General features: G+C 39.1%; 1 protein-coding gene, 1 long non-coding RNA gene and 1 other non-coding gene across 3 annotated transcripts in view; 1 reads left to right on the top strand and 2 right to left on the bottom strand.

The window, feature by feature from the left end:
* Positions 1-1289: 1289 nt before the first annotated feature.
* Positions 1290-1371, bottom strand: trnas-uga (transfer RNA serine (anticodon UGA)). Its single transcript has one exon. It is a non-coding gene; the product is annotated as a tRNA-Ser (tRNA).
* A 3296-nt stretch (positions 1372-4667) lies between these two features.
* zanl (zonadhesin, like) overlaps positions 4668-18565 on the top strand; it is a 30077-nt gene continuing 16179 nt past the window's right edge. Inside the window, 23 exon segments of the mRNA XM_063900475.1 lie at positions 4668-4761; positions 5751-5773; positions 6727-6876; positions 7028-7293; positions 7604-7688; positions 7770-7922; positions 8164-8328; positions 8415-8509; positions 8592-8670; positions 8755-9507; positions 9615-9808; positions 9983-10124; positions 10747-10991; positions 11439-11587; positions 11794-11922; positions 12288-12426; positions 12664-12805; positions 13387-13580; positions 13699-13837; positions 14162-14278; positions 14818-14942; positions 16037-16182; positions 17731-17874. Coding sequence (XP_063756545.1) covers positions 4688-4761; positions 5751-5773; positions 6727-6876; positions 7028-7293; positions 7604-7688; positions 7770-7922; positions 8164-8328; positions 8415-8509; positions 8592-8670; positions 8755-9507; positions 9615-9808; positions 9983-10124; positions 10747-10991; positions 11439-11587; positions 11794-11922; positions 12288-12426; positions 12664-12805; positions 13387-13580; positions 13699-13837; positions 14162-14278; positions 14818-14942; positions 16037-16182; positions 17731-17874 — 3848 coding nt within the window. The 5' untranslated portion in view covers positions 4668-4687.
* On the bottom strand, positions 15307-18205 carry LOC134875813 (uncharacterized). The gene is made up of 3 exons (XR_010167286.1): positions 18113-18205; positions 17661-18012; positions 15307-16191 (listed from the first exon to the last, which is right to left on the bottom strand). It is a non-coding gene; the product is annotated as an uncharacterized LOC134875813 (long non-coding RNA).

Here is an 18565-nt window from a genome sequence, read left to right as displayed (position 1 = left end):
TTTGTCTCTGCAAAATCTTAAATGTAAAGCTAATAAGATTGAATAGATAGATAAATCCCGCCCTTATGCATCCTATATAAAGTACATTTAGCAGCTGCAACATACAGTAAGAATTTAAAATAATTTTGCATCAATAATTATAATCTATTAATATAATGTATATAGTTTTGAAATGGATCATACTGCATAACGAACACTTTTGGTACACTAACAATTCATTAATGTGATAGTGCTGATGTACTTTTTTTTTAATGAAGTACTTTCACTTGTAACAGAGTATTTATACACTATGTTATTACATTTACTCAATTAAAATATCTGAGTACTACTTCCCCACAAAGACAAATCAGAGTGTTTCTGCAAATTGTACAACAATACTGTAGTGCAAAAGCTCAAGTATGCTTGATAGAGAAATGTACAGCTACCAGTATGTATAGCTTATACGATACTGTGTTTGTTTTCTCCCAGAGAAGCTTAATATTACCTTACTAACAAATGTAAAATACTGTTACTGGATTACAGTAATGTCAACGAAGCATTAAGGTTGTAGACTATTTTCTCAAGCCCGGACACTAGTAGACTTAATGTCCATAAAATAATACGTGTGTACAAACCTGCAAATACACTGTAATATTTTTCCGACCAAATCCGCGGTTTCGAGCTGTTTTACTACAACATTGTCCGCTATATCGTGACTAAACGATACGAGCCGCAAAGTACGCATAATCATAACATCTCTTCGCTGTGTCAAGTGTGTGTCCATAGCAACGACGCTGATATTCATACATGTTTATTATAATTTGCTTCAAAATACCTCTTTTTCTTCTGTTATTTCCTTGTCAACACTGTCGGAGATGGAGTGGGCGGTACCATCTGTTTGCCTCATCTCACGTGACAATGCACTGCCCTGTCATTTGTCGGTTAGGACCACTTGACGATGCACTGCCCTTTTACTGGTCGTTAGGACTTGGTCGCTAAAGTGTTAGGAATTGGTAGGAAAGCTGTTAGGAAGTGTTAGGAATTGCAACAGTCCCTGTAAATATACAAAAATGTACTATCAAATGCACACGTCTACCGTTTTTAATAAACTAAAGAAGGGAATATGATCCTAGATTAAAACAAATAAAGTAACCATGAAGTTGTTAACATCTCTATCTCAATATTACATGTCTATCTTTGTCTTGCAGTTTATCAGTAAATATTTGCAAGGAACTATTGGACCTCAGTCACCGTCGCGTAAAGATCGGCGTGTTTTTGTGCAGTGTACAGCGCAGCAAAACGAAAATATTCGCTGCGAGCAGGGTTCGAACCTGCGCGGGAAGATCCCATTGGATTTCAAGTCCAACGCCTTAACCACTCGGCCATCGCAGCCAGTGAAATAATGAGCCTAGTCCATCAAAATTTAAAGATTCTTTCAGACTAACAAACAATAATTGCATTTTCTTCTCAGATGCCACTTGTAAATTGTTCAATTATGTCCTATATTGGTCAAACTAAGACATTTTATATGTTTAATTTTGTAGTTGCACCCAGTCACCAGTCAGTGAAGCTTCTGAAACTTGTGGACAAAACCACCCTCATTGGACTAACTTCTTCATCTTCACAATTTCATTAGGCCTTATCAACAAGGCCCACGTTGACTTTCAGTATTGGTACACCCCAACCCCCTCTCTCTTTATTATGTTGTCTTTAAGCTGGTCCTGGAGCCTTCGGATTTAGATTTTAATGCATTTTCACATGCACTTGCACTTTGGTTAAACACTCATCGACACTTTGCGGCACACCCAGTTTGTTACTAAGGTAATGTTGAGTTGAAGTGTTTTGTATGTTAGTACAAAGATCAGTGATTTGTCACCAGATTGGCACACCCTCAGGGTGTTTCCATAGATCTATATTTTGCAAACTATTAAAATAAGAAATTCCCGATAGCCTTTGTAGGATGTTGACATATGAGCCTATCTTGGGGTAGACCGATATTGTTCAGCTAATTAAGTACATTAATTTTATTCTATTTGTATATTGTGCATTAATCAAGCCTTTCTGAATGAATGAATGGATTGATGTTAATACACATACACCCTGGATCCTCCTTAGTAAAAGTCATGTTCTCATTAGCGGTGGTGTGTTAGCAGAGTATTAACAACCTCTGAAATGTCCAAGTTGACCAATCAGAATAGAGTATTCAAGCCATGTAATAAAATATTTATGTTATATCCTGAAAGACTGTTCTGTTTGCTTATTTCTGTAACTGTTTTACTGTTACAGCGGCCTTGTTAAAGTTTCAAATCTTAAGCTCTTGAACTTTAGGCCAAATACAGTTTATTTATTGGGAAATTTATTAGTTGGCAGATACGGTGCTGTTTTGAGATAAACCATTTAAAACCAATCATGTCATTCATTTATATTAACCAAGAGCAAATCCAGGCAATAAAAAATCAACCAATACATAACATAATTACAATATTTGACAGAATAATATTCCATGTATTACTGCCACAACTGTGTCTTTTTGATAACAGAATTGTTGCCCAAAATAGAACAGAGCAACAGTCACTTAACTCCAATAAACATCAGCTAAGTAAAGGTTAATAGCCTGTGAAATATATAGGTATGACCCAACAAGTCTCTGAAATGAACTGCAGCCCCACCCCTCAGAAAGAACACTGAATTTGCTCAGTCATGGTAAGAACCAATACAAATGTTCTAACGTCGGAGGAGTTTCCTTCTGCCTCAGTATCTTTCCCAGAAAGGGACTTCCACACACACATATAGATAGCTGACTGAAGTGAATGATGTTTTTATGAATGTGAATCACCACATACAAAACAGCTGAGGTTCATGTTTTCTTTTTACATTCTGCTCTGAGCTGTGTGCACATACTTGTTCACACAAAAGAATGGACATAGTGTGACTGCTTGTCATTTGTTACGCTTATGTGATTCAAAGAAAGTCAAACCATTTTTTTTTTAAAGTGGCAAACTGAGAAAGAAAGAACTTCACACCCTTTGAACACTGGCTAAACAGTCCCCAGCCTGATTTCAACCTGCCCCAGTGGCCCGGTCTCTAAGGTTCTAGGCTTTATTTTTTCCCTGTAAAGAATTATAACATATGGAAGTGTAGTTTACGTTGTGTTTATAGTGCGACTTCTTGTTCAATCTACCTGTTTTTTGCCAAGTGTTTGTAAGGGAAATAGAGACCACAATGTGATTGGAACACAATCGCAAAGCAAATCGGGCCACTGCCTTAAAGTGTCGTTCAATGGCCCTTTCCAACCCAGTTACTAACTCGGCGCACACCCATCTTCAATATTGGCCTTCATTTTTTACCTAACCACACACCTTGGTGACACCAACTTGGGCCATGGCGTTAAAAAGGGGCATTAAGTGGAAGGGGCCAATTGCTCATGGACCCGATTGCATGTACCATTTCAATCTTAAACGTCTACCTTTCTCAACTACAACATCTATAACATTTCATGACTGCATCTATCTCATTTGATATCAGTATTTGTAATACTTTAAAACAACTGGCAAAGAACTCCAAACAGCTTCGGTAGTTCCCGCTACAGTTTTTGTCTCCAAGAGCCCATTTTGCTATCAAGACAAACAAAACACACACTGTTGCAGCTGATGACAACTTAGTTTTTGTATGTATAGAAATTAAACTGTAAGTCCACAGTCAAAAAGGAGAAATACACATTTGAAAGGACTACAAGTGTCTCCTTCATCCTTGACAAGACCCCAATCTTGTTTGTCAAATTGAAGAGATTATTATCTCAGTGAGCATAAAAATCTCAACAGTTGATTTCCATGTGAGTACTTAAATAACCTGCCCTCGGGACAAAGTCTAAAATGTTATATACGACAAAACAAATATAGTATGGAAAATCTTATTGTTCTTATAGGCAAGGATAAGATCTCACTTTCACAGATAAAGCTCAGAAGTGTGAGCGTCACTGTAGGGAGTGAGCCTGAGGTCAAAGTACACATGGAAACATCAGGCTGTCCAGGTTGCTATGGAAAACAAAATGTAAAAACTATTTTAAACATATCTTAGTAACATTGTGTAACAAAATTGATGATGATGATGAAAATATAAAAAACTCTCCATAAGACCGAGACGGATGACAGACTTTTCATTTTACACACCCTAATAAGTGAAATAACAGCAACAGAAAATATATATTTTTAACTCTGTTTCAATAATTAAAATTAGAAAATTGCTGGGATGAATTCATCAGAAATGACAAAAGTAGTTTATTTGTACTTTGATCCCATCCCACCCAAAGAATGCAAAATTATGTCATAACAAGGTGAGTCTATGTGATAAAAGAATTCTGTTTATTACACATGGATTTTTATAAGGTCTTACAGTACAAGTTGATATTTGTAATATCATTTGATGAGCATCCCCACCCTCCCTGTGAACTGCTAAGAGGCCAAAAAGCAGTCACACACCTAGAGAGAACACACCCGGATCCCTATCAACAAAAGTTACTTATTTACACATTTTGCGACATCAAGTTATCGAGCAATTCAGCACCCGCATCACCCACCCACCCATCACACCCCTGGTCCCCCCCCCCACACACACACACACCTCACACCCCCCACACCCTCCTGGCTCTTTATATAAAGTCCTCTGCTCTGTCCCTCTGTCTTTCTCAACTGCTAACTAACAGTTAGCCATGGATACATTCAAGTTTCTAATTCTGCTCTTATGGATGTGTGTCTGCAGGGCAGGAAGACAGGCACACCAAGGGTGAGTCTCTAATGATTAATCAGTTATTTGGAAAAAATAATTACCAGCTAGTTTGATAATCAATTAATCATTGAGGTATTTTTGATGGAAAATGTAAATTGATTAACCCAGCCTCTGAAATATTGAGATTTCCTACTTTTCTCTGTTTAATATCAAATAGTATGATTTTTTTTGGATATTTAAAGACATTGCTCTAGGCTTTGAAAAATAAGAATGGGTTTTTTACTAGTTTCAGAATTTTAAGACACTTAGAAATAATTGGCAGATTTATAAAAAATGCAAATATTGTTTATTTAATTCCAGCCCTGGTTCCAATCATATAAAAAGTAACACATTTCTGAATGTATAACCATAATCAATGTTAAATGTATCTTGGAGATTGTCACATTGTCATACATTATTTTAATAATATATATAAAATATATTATCATGATATAAATATATGAAATATATTTCAGATATTTCAGCCCCTTGGATTGGGAACGGCAGCTCTGTAGTATCAGTGTGAATTCCTATGAAATCTCTATAAAAATGGTGCTCCCAGATTCATTGATGGTGTATGGGCATTCTTTAAAATGTGTATGTTTTTATATGATGCCATATTAAACTTTGTATCTATTGCTCACATGCCAACTCATGTACTGGTTACTTTTATTGTTTGTTTTGATGAATTTTGAGGAAAGAGGAGAATACTGTATCTGTTGTTGCCAATTGCATTTTTCTTTGGAATATTTGATTAAAGGGTCTTTAGTTTTCTTTCCTTACTTTCTTGTCAATGGTTGCACTAATTTCCACTTTATTACTACAAAATAATGAAAAATTGAAAAATATTCACTTTGCATTTCAGCCATTTTTATACGTAATTTTTATATCGACTGTAATATTTGGATATCTTCTCTCCTGACATTTAAGGCCTCACTATGAAAGGAAACAACCTGCTTTTAACCAAACTTTAATGTGAATCTATTGTGTCTTTCTCTGTTTTACAGCCTGCAGAGAACACAGAGAGAGGGTATGTAGATTTTTATCATGCAATCAATTCTGTGTATCATTATCTTTAATCAAAATATGAACATAAATTGGATGGTATGTATCCATAGAGCTGGGACTTAAGGAATACATGTGACTCCACCAGACTGTCCTTGCCGTTGGTGTGGACTTTAACTCTTTACAGTTTCTTATCTTCCCTATACATAAGCAACAAACACTTCTATACGCAGGAAACAAAAGAGACATATCAGTCCTCAGTAGAAGCCAACATCTCTAAACAAGTGAGCGTTGCCTCCATGTTCTTCTTTTAAACTATAGTCAAATGTTTGGAGGATAAAACAGCCTTAGGGGGTGCCTACCTTGTGATTGACAACGACATCCTGATAATAGAGTTGTAGGGATGACACATTTTCGTAGGCAACATTGAAAGACAGCGTCGCTGTGGTTCCTTCTTCTTCTTCAGCCAAACTGATTTTATGATTAAACTATGGCAGATATAGGCTCTGTGGCGAACAAACATGCATACTACTTGGACATTTTGTTCAGCAAGATAATTTTCTCAAAGGAAATACAAAATCAACATTGTCCAGGTTAAGTTTAAGGTTGCGCCCCCTACTGTAGACACTACTCAAGTTTGAAAAAAGTGTCTCATTCTTCCTTGACCAGGAGCTTATCCAATTGACAACCTGAATGTCTCAGTGAGGGTAGAAGAACAAACATGCCAATTCCTATCAAATATCAAGTTTCTAATGTGCAAACAAAGTAAAAAGTCAAAAATCGTATACAACAAAACACTGGTATGGAATTTGGTACTGTTGGTATGGTAATGTTCTCTACGGCAATGATAAGATCCAAACGTTTATTTTCCTTGACAATTAAGGACAAAATAAGTGGTCTTTATATTTTCTTGATTTTTAAACATATTGACCTCTACAGTATCCATTTGTCAATATTACTGTGTTTATCTATTTCCAGAAGTAGAGCTGACTTCCTGTGACTTTAACCAGGACAGTGCACCATTCTGCAGGTTCACCCAGGACAGCACAGACAATGGCGATTGGACCCGACAAAAAGGTTCAACCCCAACCCTCAACACTGGCCCCAATGGAGACTACCCTAACGGAGGTCAGTCCTGAATGCATAGTTTGATTGAAACATTTACTGCCTCTAAAATGTTGATAATCAACCATGATTAGGGTTGATTTAGAACCTTAGCATGGAAATTTGGACACAGTATATAAATACATGTCTTCCTTTTGTCTGAATCTGTCTGCAGAGGGCTTCTACATCTACCATGAATGTGACAATGTGCCTAATGGACAGAAAGTTCGTCTTCTGAGCCCTGCCCTCTCAACTTCCGCGACTCAGATCTGTGTCCAGTTCCGATACTACATGTACGGCTCCGACAGTAACAATTTGTTAAGAGTTCTGGCCAAGAGGCCTGGCAGTGAGGACGAAGTATGGAAGAAGACAGGTTTCCAGAGTCCAGCCTGGCTGAAGGGCTCCATCACCGTGTCAAAATCCAGCAGTGAGAGCGTTAATGTGAGTGTTAGCAGGTCACGCTTTTTGTTAAATCTTGACATAAAGTTAGAATCTTCCATTTCCTTTTAGCATGACTTTGTATCTTTGTGTTACCATCCCTCCAAGACATGATAAGGATGACCCAATATCTAATTGGTTAAACACTTAAATGTCTCATTTCATTAGCCAACATTCCATCTAAATATAATGTACATTTCAAACAAATTTGCGAATATAAAGCTGAAATCGATACACAGCTTTTTCATGCAATGAAACCACTGTTGTATTCATATCATCATCTAGGTTGATAATGTATGTTCTGAATCTATAGATTGTTTTTGAGGCTAAGAGAGGCCTCAGTAGCTCCTGTGACTCAGCTCTGGACAACATCGTCATCACTGAAGGAGCATGTCCCTGTAAGCTTTCGCTCTGACACCCTCACATACGCACAAAAGCAATTTGCTCTTTCATTGATTTTTTTGCTTTTTTCTTCACAGCTTGTGTTTCTGGCTGTGATTTTGACACTACTGATGAGCTGTGTGGGTGGATGATTAACACAGAGAATCCTGATTCATTTGGATTTGAGCAGTGGAATGGGCAAACTGACACTGAGGGCAGCGGCCCAAATGATGACTTCTCCAAACCTGGATGTAAGCAGTTGTTGTTTTCAAAAGTCTGCATGGAAATGAAAGTGTCTGACAGATAGTTTTCTCCTTTTTGTGAAATGTCATAAAATGTCATAAAAACCCTTCAAATAAATGTGTTGCTCAACATGAAGCACTTAAATGCACACAGACACTTCTTTACACACTCACATAGAAACTTAATTAATGATTGAAATGAAATGTTGTCCTTTTCTTAATGTCATTTCTTTATTTTAACCCTATGTAGTTGGTTCCTACATGTTGATGGATGCTTCATATGCTGTCCCTGGAGTTAAGTCTCAGATAATCAGTCCTGTTATAACCTCCTCTGGATGTCTTGACCTCACCTTCCATTACTTCTTGTACGGCACCAGCACGACCATGGAGATCAGTGTCCACACTAAAACCCCAGGTAGATTGCATTTATAAAAATGGTCTGAAACACAGACAGCTTAAAAAAGTTTTTCTTGCTTCATTTTGTTCAATTGTATTTACCAGCTGGCCTTGGACCTACTATCTTCACTGTCAGAGGGAACCAGGGTGAAAGCTGGAAGCCTGCAGAGGTCCGTTACTTGGGATCTGCTGCCATTGAGGTAAATACTAACTCCTGTGTGTCTTTTAGAGTGTGTGCATAGGTTTGCAATAACCTTCTTGTCGGATGTATATGTATTTCAGTTTGTGATTGTGGGAACGTATGGAGAAACTATGGAGACGGACATTGCTGTTGATGCTGTGTGTGTCACGGTCTGCAAAGGTGAGAAACTGACCGGAGGACAGTTACTCTCTACACCATAACAAAATAACCTTTAACGGTAAACCATTTATTTTTCATTTATAGCTCCACCAACAACTCCGAAACCACCAGTAACAACTCCAGGACCTACCACACCTAAACCAACTACACATGGTCCAACTACACCCAAACCAACAACTCCAGGACCTACCACACCTAAACCAACTACACATGGTCCAACTACACCCAAACCAACAACTCCAGGACCTACCACACCTAAACCAACTACACATGGTCCAACTACACCCAAGCCAACAACTCCAGGACCTACCACACCTAAACCAACTACACATGGTCCAACTACACCCAAGCCAACAACTCCAGGACCTACCACACCCAAGCCAACAACTCCCGGTCCATCTACACCCAAACCAACAACTCCTGGACCAACCACACCTAAACCAACAACTCCTGGACCAACCACACCTAAGCCAACAACTGCTGGTCCATCTACACCCAAACCAACAACTCCCGGGCCAACTACACCTAAGCCAACAACTCCCAGTCCATCTACACCCAAACCAACAACTCCTGCACCAACCACACCCAAGCCAACAACTCCCGGTCCATCTACACCCAAACCAACAACTCCTGCACCAACCACACCTAAGCCAACAACTCCTGGTCCATCTACACCCAAACCAACAACTCATGCACCAACCACACCTAAGCCAACAACTCCGGGTCCATCTACACCCAAACCAACAACTCCTGCACCAACCACACCTAAGCCAACAACTCCAGGACCAACCACACCCAAACCAACAACTCCTAGACCTACAACACCAGAACCAACCAGTAAGCATGCATGCCTATGAAGTTTAGATTAATTATTGTTTTAATTCTTCAATTCTTTCTTTCTTACATGTTTCCATTAATCAAATGTGTTTCTTTCTGCTGTACAGACCCATGCCCTCCTGATGCAGAATATATAGAATGTGGTCCAGCTTGTATCCCGACCTGTATGGAACCCTCTTCCAACTGTTCTGGATCCTGTATCAGTGGCTGCTTCTGCAAACCAGGGTTTGTCTTCAAGGGTAGACGCTGTGTCCCACTAGAAAAGTGTGGCTGTCTGGATGACCAGAATAACTATTATGAGGTTGGATTTCATTACTATATATATCCCCATATGCATAATATCCCCATATGCACGCTATCCTGTTTAGTAAAATATATGATGATAACATAGTACATGACAGAAGGTTGTACTTTGTAGTTATAGTGACACACAGCACATTCTGCCTATGTAATCCTTTTTTCAATGTTCTTTTAGACTGGGGAAATTATATTGGGAGATGGCTGCTCAAAGCTGTGTCGCTGTGCAGGAAACTACACTGTAGAATGTGTTGATAACTCATGTGAATCCACTGAAGAGTGTCGTGAGGATAATGGAGTTTCAGCCTGCTATCCTAAAGGTAATTATGACTGGTTACTTTTTCAGTAATTGAGTTATTACTAGCAGCTCAAATGATACAAGGTTACTATTGTGTCGATCAGCCACATCCAAAGGTAAAAGAAGTCCTCTTTCCCACCGCACAAAAAGGCAGAGCGTAAGTCTTATTATAGAATAGTGACACAGGATAATTGTTTGAACAGGGATACAGTACCCACTTCTTTACAAACCCTTCCTCAAACTTGATCGTACACAGAAAACAGTGCCTTGCAAAAAAGAATCTTCCATGGTCATACTTGTTCTGGTGTGACTAGTAGGTGGCCTGTTTTTGCAAACCTTAGAACACTTTAGATACTGTACTGCTTTGTAAGTGTCATTATTGAGTCTGTTAACCCTACCCTGCTAATATCTCACTGCATTTTACATTTATAACTTTCCTGAAGAACTCAATTGTGACCAGTGACTAAAAACGTTTAGGTGTCGCTTCAAAATGACCACATGAGTGGGTCCCAATTAACCTGTTGCCACCATCTGCTGTATTCTACAGAAACTGGAGTTTAGTTAGTTCTTAAACTTAAATTACTGTGAACCAGTGAAGCATATTTGTAACAGAATAACTGCTAACATACCTCCTAATACCTTAGGTACATCCACGTGCATAGCATCTGGTGATCCGCACTACACCACCTTTGACAAACGCAAGTACAATTTCATGGGAAACTGCAGCTATTTGATGTCTGGACCCTGCAATGAAACCACCCTTCCACACTTTGAGGTCCATGCAGACAATGAAAATCGCTTTAACAGGCCCACCATCTCCTATCTGAAGGCTGTCCATGTATACGTACGCATGTTGAAGATCTCCATTCTAAAAGGTGGCACTGTGCAGGTAAGAAGTGGAGGAACTAGCAGTTTTTAACAGGGTGTCACAGTAAACACCATCATACAATTGATTCAAATATGTCTAGAAAAATCTAGTTATTGTAGGCTGTTTTCTTGCCCAGATTGGCAAAAATAGTTATTAACAAATATGAATGTAAAGTCAAACAAAACGAGTATAAATACACACTGTTTTTATATTGGTAAACTATGTGATGTGAGATTTATTGCACTGCACAAAGTCTGATTTTCAACCAATAAAGCAAAGCACATGTCTTAGAAATTGTGTGATGTCATCTACAATATATTACCATGATTTAGTCTAACATTAACTTTACACTTTGGAGCTTATTCTACAGCTGCATTTAAGTTGCTTCTGTCATTGTAATTTGTTTTACTATATCCTGCCTGTTTTACCACAGTAATCACCAAACCATGTTATTGGTACCCCACACAGGTGAATGGGACCAATGTAAATCTGGCAGTGAGTCCGGCCCCAGGTGTCTCTGTGTTCAAGTCAGGGAAGTTCTACACTGTGTCCATGGACTTTGGAGTGACAGTTCGTTATGATGGAAACCACTTTATGGATATCAAAATTATCAAAGAGTAAGTGAAGACTGAAAAGGATACAGTCACCGGAGACTGCATCTTTCGTTACGATAAACCCCACATACAGAATCAGAAGCTAGAAATAAATAACAAAAACGTTGTCACAAACTCTAGCATATGGTGGTGGACAAGTAGAAACATGTAGCTCTAACTGAATTGTTGCTCTTACTCAAATCCCTAATTTATTTTCTTTTAACCTGCAGCTATAAAGACAAGCTATGTGGACTGTGTGGAGATTACGATGGGAATTCCAAAGATGACTTCCGTAAACCAGATGGATCATTGACCAACAACCCCAATGAATTTGGACACAGCTGGAACACTGATCCAGAGTTAGTAGCATACATTCATTTTTCTACCAACAAGCTGCATCCACAGACATTACCGCACTAGTTTCACCATGCCAATTTATTTAATACAAGTAGATGCATGTTGTGAGTGTGCCAGCCCAGAAGGGGCACGACAAAAGCTAATCCGATTTACATCACGCTAAACAGTCTTAAGCAAAACACCCGCCAAAAGTAAAATTGATTGGATGAGCTGGTTTTCAAGAAATGCACAGGGCACACCCACGCAGAACGTTTCCTTGCTTCATAGTTAATCCAAAACAAATTGGGTCAATATATATGAAAATACACATTGCTGTTTATTTTTCAAAAAATGCCGACTGTCTCTAAGTAACTGTCTGTGTTGACAGGTGCAACAAGAAACCCAACACCACCATCCCCGATTGTGAGGTTGGAGAGCAGGAAATGTACGAGAGTTCAGGATACTGTGGCATCTTGCTGGACAAAAAGGGTCCCTTCGCTGTGTGCCACGCCAAAGTCAATCCAAATGTAAGTCGCTACACACACGGAACACACACATAATTACAGCACAGACAAGCATACAGAAGTTGCCTCTTTTAATGTTGTACTAATTTTGGTGAACCTACATGCAATAAAATAAAATCACTACAACGTCATCAAAATAAGAAGAAGCAGCGGAAAGAGGGAGACAGAAATGGCAGTTTATGTTTTAAGATAAAGATATATAGTTAAGGATGATAACTCAAACTATGTGTGTGTCTTCAGAATTACTTCAGGGACTGTGTGTTTGACCTGTGTGAGCTGGATGGAGCCAAGCCCATCCTATGTGAAGCCATCGAAGCCTACGTCAATGAATGCCAGGACCGCGGGGTAAACATCGGAGTCTGGAGGAGTGAAACCTTCTGCCGTGAGTTTCGGGTCAAAGAATGGACTGAGAAATGATGGTGGGGTGTAGGGCAAGAAAAACACAGTTTTTTTTCCATCATCTACTCTTGTATTTTTGAAGCATGTCAAAACAAGAACTCAGCCGAATTGGCTCAAAATGATCATAGTGCTGCAAATGTGGTCTTGCTTCTAGGACTTTGAGTAACAGCATGCTACATTTTTTTGAAGGAAACCGTCTTTGAACTTTACACATTTTTGCAATAGAATAATAATGCAGATTTACAACAGTGGTGCTTCTGTGAGTAATAAAGTGCCTCATAAAGGAAGAATGACAAAGTCCCTCAAGAGGACATCATACCCCAAGGGAAATCCAAGTAGGGAGGAAAATGGGTGGGTCCAATAACAGATGGGCTAGATGGATTTTGCCAACCCATTTTGCATATAATGAGTTAGTCATTTATCTATAGCCCACAAATGAAGCCTGCTGCCATAAACAATTTTACAGTACAAATCTTGATTATACACTGGATAAATAATGGGCCCGGTCTCAGCATATGCTTTTATGTCCTATCGCTGAACTCAGCCTCCTTTCCTCCCCACTAGCTCTGAAATGCGAACCCAACAGCCACTATGAGCCATGTGCAGACCCGTGCCAGGAGACGTGTTTGGAGAAACCTCCCTCCTGCGGTGGCCCCTGCTCTGAGGGCTGTGTGTGCGATCCTGGCTACGTCCTGAGTGCCGGAAAGTGCGTGAAGAAGAGTTCGTGTGGCTGCAATTACAACGAACAGTATTATCAGGTACAAAGAAGGGTGGTTTGTATCAGTTTCAGTTCAAAACCATGAGGAAATGATTGCTTTTGTGAATATATGAGGATCCTGCTAACACAGTTAAAATGTGTGTGTGTGTGTGTGTCAGCCTGGAGACGAGTTTTATGTGGAGGATTGTCAGCTGAAGTGTAGGTGCAACGCTCCCTTTGTGACCTGTTCGGCCTTTGATTGCCCCCCAATGCACGAGTGTAAACTCCAGGAGGGAGAGCTGGGCTGCTATCCCACCGGTAGGTTTACAACCTTCATACTAAGTGTAACTAAAGTGTGTGTATCAAAGTGTATTTACATTAGCAGTATAACGGAAAAACAAACCATTTACCTGAATAATTTTGTCTTTTGCATGTTCTACTGCATTTCTTATATCTTTTACTTTTATATTAAGTATATCATACTGTATGTTGCATACTCATGATACTCAGGTGTACTGCAGGGTACAATTTCAGTACCGCTTATTTTCTGTTACCACACAGAGAAACTTCTCCCTAATGCAAGTTGTTTAATCTTAACAAAAAAAATTCTTATTATGTTCCCTGCTTGTCCCTCTCTCGCAGGCTCTCAGGACTGTGTGGTTTCCGGAGATCCTCACTACAACACGTTTGACAAGAAGTTCTTCAGCTTCATGGGAACATGTACCTACACTCTTGCCAGGACCTGCAAGAACAACACAGGTAAGAACATTCCATTGAAGATGAACAGATAATGAAAGATGTTATGTAACTTTCTGTAACTGTCAACAATTTATTACACATATCTACTTCTAGTTATCTTATCAAATCTGATCTCCTCACACCAGGAGGTGGCACTACAACCACTTTGGAAATTGAAATTGAAAAGGACCAGTACCAAAGAAAGCCATATTTCTTGACCCACTTTTAGACTACATTTGTTCACATTTTGAGAGTTTTTGGACATGCTTTCAATCCTTATTGATGTTAACAAATCCTGTAAATGGTAAATGGACTTTATCCAGTCTTTGCGACTCCTCAAAGCACTTCAGATATACAAGTTATTATTCCTACACTTTCACAATCTTGCCATGCCATTAGGAGCAATTTGGGGTAAAATAACATGTCCGAGCAAACATTGACATGTTGACTGCGAGGGCTGGGAACGAACCCACAGCTTTCTGATTGGAACACGACCGCACCACTCCACGAAATTGAAGCACAAACAAAGACAATGTTCTCTGTATTTGAACCTTCTGCAGGTCCTTGGTTCTCAGTAGAGGGGAAGAATGAGGAGAGAGGCGTGTCCGGTGTGTCCTACCTGAGGAAACTCTACGTCACTGTCAATGGAGTCACTGTGACCCTGATGAAGTCCAGGAGAACGCTGGTCAGTATGGACAACATTTACACAGTGTAGTTGTGTCTCTAAATATACATTAGCAAGCTGAGAAGAACATGACTTGGCACATGTGTGTATCTATGTTCCACACACACACACACACACACACACACACACACACACACACACACACACACACACACACACACACACACACACACACACACACACACACACACACACACACACACACACACACACACACACACACACCTTTAATCTCCTGGTTTAGTGAAGCACAAAGCCTTTCCCTTTTCCTCTTCACCTTTCCATTTGATCTTATCCACGCTCCTTGACTTGTATCTCTTTTTAATGCCATAATCCTAGAAATCCGTTTGCTAACCTCTTTCTCTTCATCGTATCAGCAATTTGATCCGTCAGTGGCAATGCTCCGTCATCTTATCCAGCCTGAGATCTAAATCCCTGTATGCAGGGTTTTTATTCACGTGTGAAATTGGATAAGCTGACAGGAAATCACAAATATATAACAAATATTAAGTGTAGGGGAGACTGGGATTGGTTGGCACACTTTTCACTCTGCTGTGTATACTGATATCATTTAGGTTGGAATTGTTAACAAGCAGTAAATGAAATGTTAATGTCTAAGCTGTATACATATCTTATAATTTACACAAAAATGTTCAAAATTTGTTATTTCTTGGTTTTATTTTTACATTAGCATTTAAAAATGCTATTGTTATAAAATAGTCTATCACTAGAAACTGTTTGAACATTTAATTTAAACAAGCACCAGAAAACATGATCACTAAATAGAATATCTACTAACAAGTTAATAATAATAAGTTTACTTTTTCAGATCTAACTTGTGCATATTTCTATCGACTAACACACGTTTAATATCTCTACCTAGCAGAGACATTTAGGCTTGGGGCAATTTAAAATGTTTGATTCTAAAGAACTGTAATATGATCCTGATCAACAAAGTTAGCATTCAGATATGTTAGCATATTAGCGAAGTGCAATTTCACAATTGTTCCCATGGCCCATTGTGAGCTTAGCGCCAGTCTCAGCTACTGGTAGCTTCGGTTTAAACCCGTCTTTATGTTCTTTTCTTCCCCCAGGTGAACGGACTGCGAGTGGCCCTCCCCAACTCCCCCTCACCTTTCATCACCATCAGTCTCGCGGGTCAGTACATCACCCTGAAGACGACCTTCGGCCTCCAGGTGCGCTGGGATGGAAACCATTACGCCCAGATCTCAGTTCCCAGGTTGGTAATCTAAATTGTGGTAATTGGAGAAAAAAAAGCAATTAAAACAGACCTTTCTGGGACCATAAAATCAACTTAAAAGTGTAAAAAACACTGTGCTTCTTTTAGCATCCCAAAATGATACATTTTATTTTATGTAGCTGTGGATACATTTGACACTTTGCTTGTTGAAATTATGAACTTCATAAGTGTATTTACACTGCAAAGTAAGCTAAATGATATCGGCTGCGTATATAAAATGGTTTAGATGCTATAAACTGCAATTAGGGCTGTCACTTTTTGAAAAAATCGCAATCGATTTTTTAGACTTAAATTTTCATTGAACCGATTGTAGAATCGATTATCCACGTCTTATCCCAATTTTCAAAATAAAGGCCAACACACTGCCATTAGGACGAACGTAAAGAGGGCGCAAGAGAGGTACAGGTCAGCATTTCTGGTTATTTATTGCGTGAAGTTCGTGTATATCAAACAGGAGCATTCTTGAAAAACAATAAGCAGTATGGACTGCCATAACATCAATGAGGAAAACATACTGCAGGCTTCTGGCTGTTTACCATTATAAATATGAAACACATTTCGCATAGGCAGGCGATTGTTAAATAGTTTGAAAATAAAACTTAAAATTCACTTGAGGACTAGCCAACATAAAGATAGGTTGAAAATATTTCACTTAGCCAACACACAGGATCGCTACAGTCCCCACAACAGACAGTGGACCAGAACATACTGAGTCTGCATGCCCCCTCATAGTTGTAGTGCTGCTGTGAAATGGGAACTCACGATCGCACAGTTTGCATACCCCTTTATCCTTCTCCATAGTTTTGCCTTCTGCCCAAAATCCGAAGTGCTTCCATATCGAACTCCTGATGTGATTAGGGGTTATCACTCGTCTGTCATGTCGCGCAGGTTGATCGCCGTTGCCCTCCATTTTTGGGCAAAACACTAAGCCGCGGCAGCCGACACTATCAGGCAGTTTCCGGTGCGGACAGTTGGTGGGAACTTTTAGCCGTCGCAATGCCTACTGCACTTTCGGAATTATTTTCTTTTCTGCTTGTTTGTGAGTTATGTTAATAATAATCATAATGAAATAAAATATTTTTTATTTGTTTAATTCGTTAAAAAATAAGTTATTTGGTAAAAATCGATTCCCTCTTTTCATTTTTGAAACGTGTGTTGGTCGGTCCAATCGATTGTAGCCTACAATCGGTTCTCGAACGTAAAGTGACAGCCCTAACTGCAATAGGTCAGTTTAATCTAGGTTTAGGTGTATTTCATGGAAGCTGCCTAAGAAATCATATAAGCATCTGTCCAAACTGTAAGTCAGAGGTCATAGAGATCTGCTTTTTTTAATACATCTTCAATCCCAACATTCCTTGGTTTTATATAAATACAACATTGATGATGCCCTGACGCAGATGAAGATAATTCTGCATTATGTCTCAAGAATTCCATCAAAGGGCCAAACGGTTTTTGACCTTTTAAGTCTTCTTAAGACATTCTTCTTTATCTCTTAATTCCATCATGACTTCGTCTTTGTCCCTCCAGCTCCTACTACGACCAGATGTGTGGCCTCTGTGGAGACTATGATGGGAAACCAGGCAATGATTTCACCAAACCAGATGGCGTTCTGGTAGGAAATGTCAATGACTTTGGGAACAGCTGGCAGACGGAAGAAGATGAAGATGACACGTGAGTTTAGAGTCATTCATTCTCATTGTAGCTCTCTCCACGACGACACAGACACAGGTCGGTTCTTTGGAACGGGCGTTTATTGTTGTTGCTTCCACCTTTGGTCCCGCCACTCATGCCTTGTTAACGCCGTGAGAACTATACAGTACATAAAACAAATAAAAACCAGACACTGTACAATTATGCTGTGGCGCGAAATGAAACAAATGACATTTTACAGATAACTTAAACAAAATACCTCGTTGGCCGCTTGTCGTGAAAAGAGGTTCTTTCGTCAATAGCGGAGATCTGTGAGCACCTGCCGCTCGACTCATTGAACTATGAACTGTACCGTCCCTCAACTAAATATGCAGCGGTAAACACACAAAACATTAGTTCCGGGCAATATCAAAATGCAAACAATTAAATAATGCACTATTGGCTGCAGCTCTTTTAGCATGTTGAACATTGATTTACAGAACAAATGTTTGAGATATGAAATACATTTTAACTTTCAAATAAATAAATATGTATTTATTACACAAAATCTACTTATGAAGCATGAACATATTTATTCAACAGCACTTACACTCATGCTGGAATTTTCTTCGTATGTTCTTGGAAATGCACTCAAGGTCCAAGCATATGATTGAACTACATGTGATATGAGTGGACTCTAAAATCTATTGACGTACCAATAGTTTGAGAATTA

The sequence above is a fragment of the Eleginops maclovinus genome, chromosome 14 (genome assembly GCF_036324505.1).
Source record: "Eleginops maclovinus isolate JMC-PN-2008 ecotype Puerto Natales chromosome 14, JC_Emac_rtc_rv5, whole genome shotgun sequence".
Taxonomy (NCBI): domain Eukaryota; kingdom Metazoa; phylum Chordata; class Actinopteri; order Perciformes; family Eleginopidae; genus Eleginops; species Eleginops maclovinus.
This window is presented reverse-complemented; position numbering and strand designations above follow the sequence as displayed.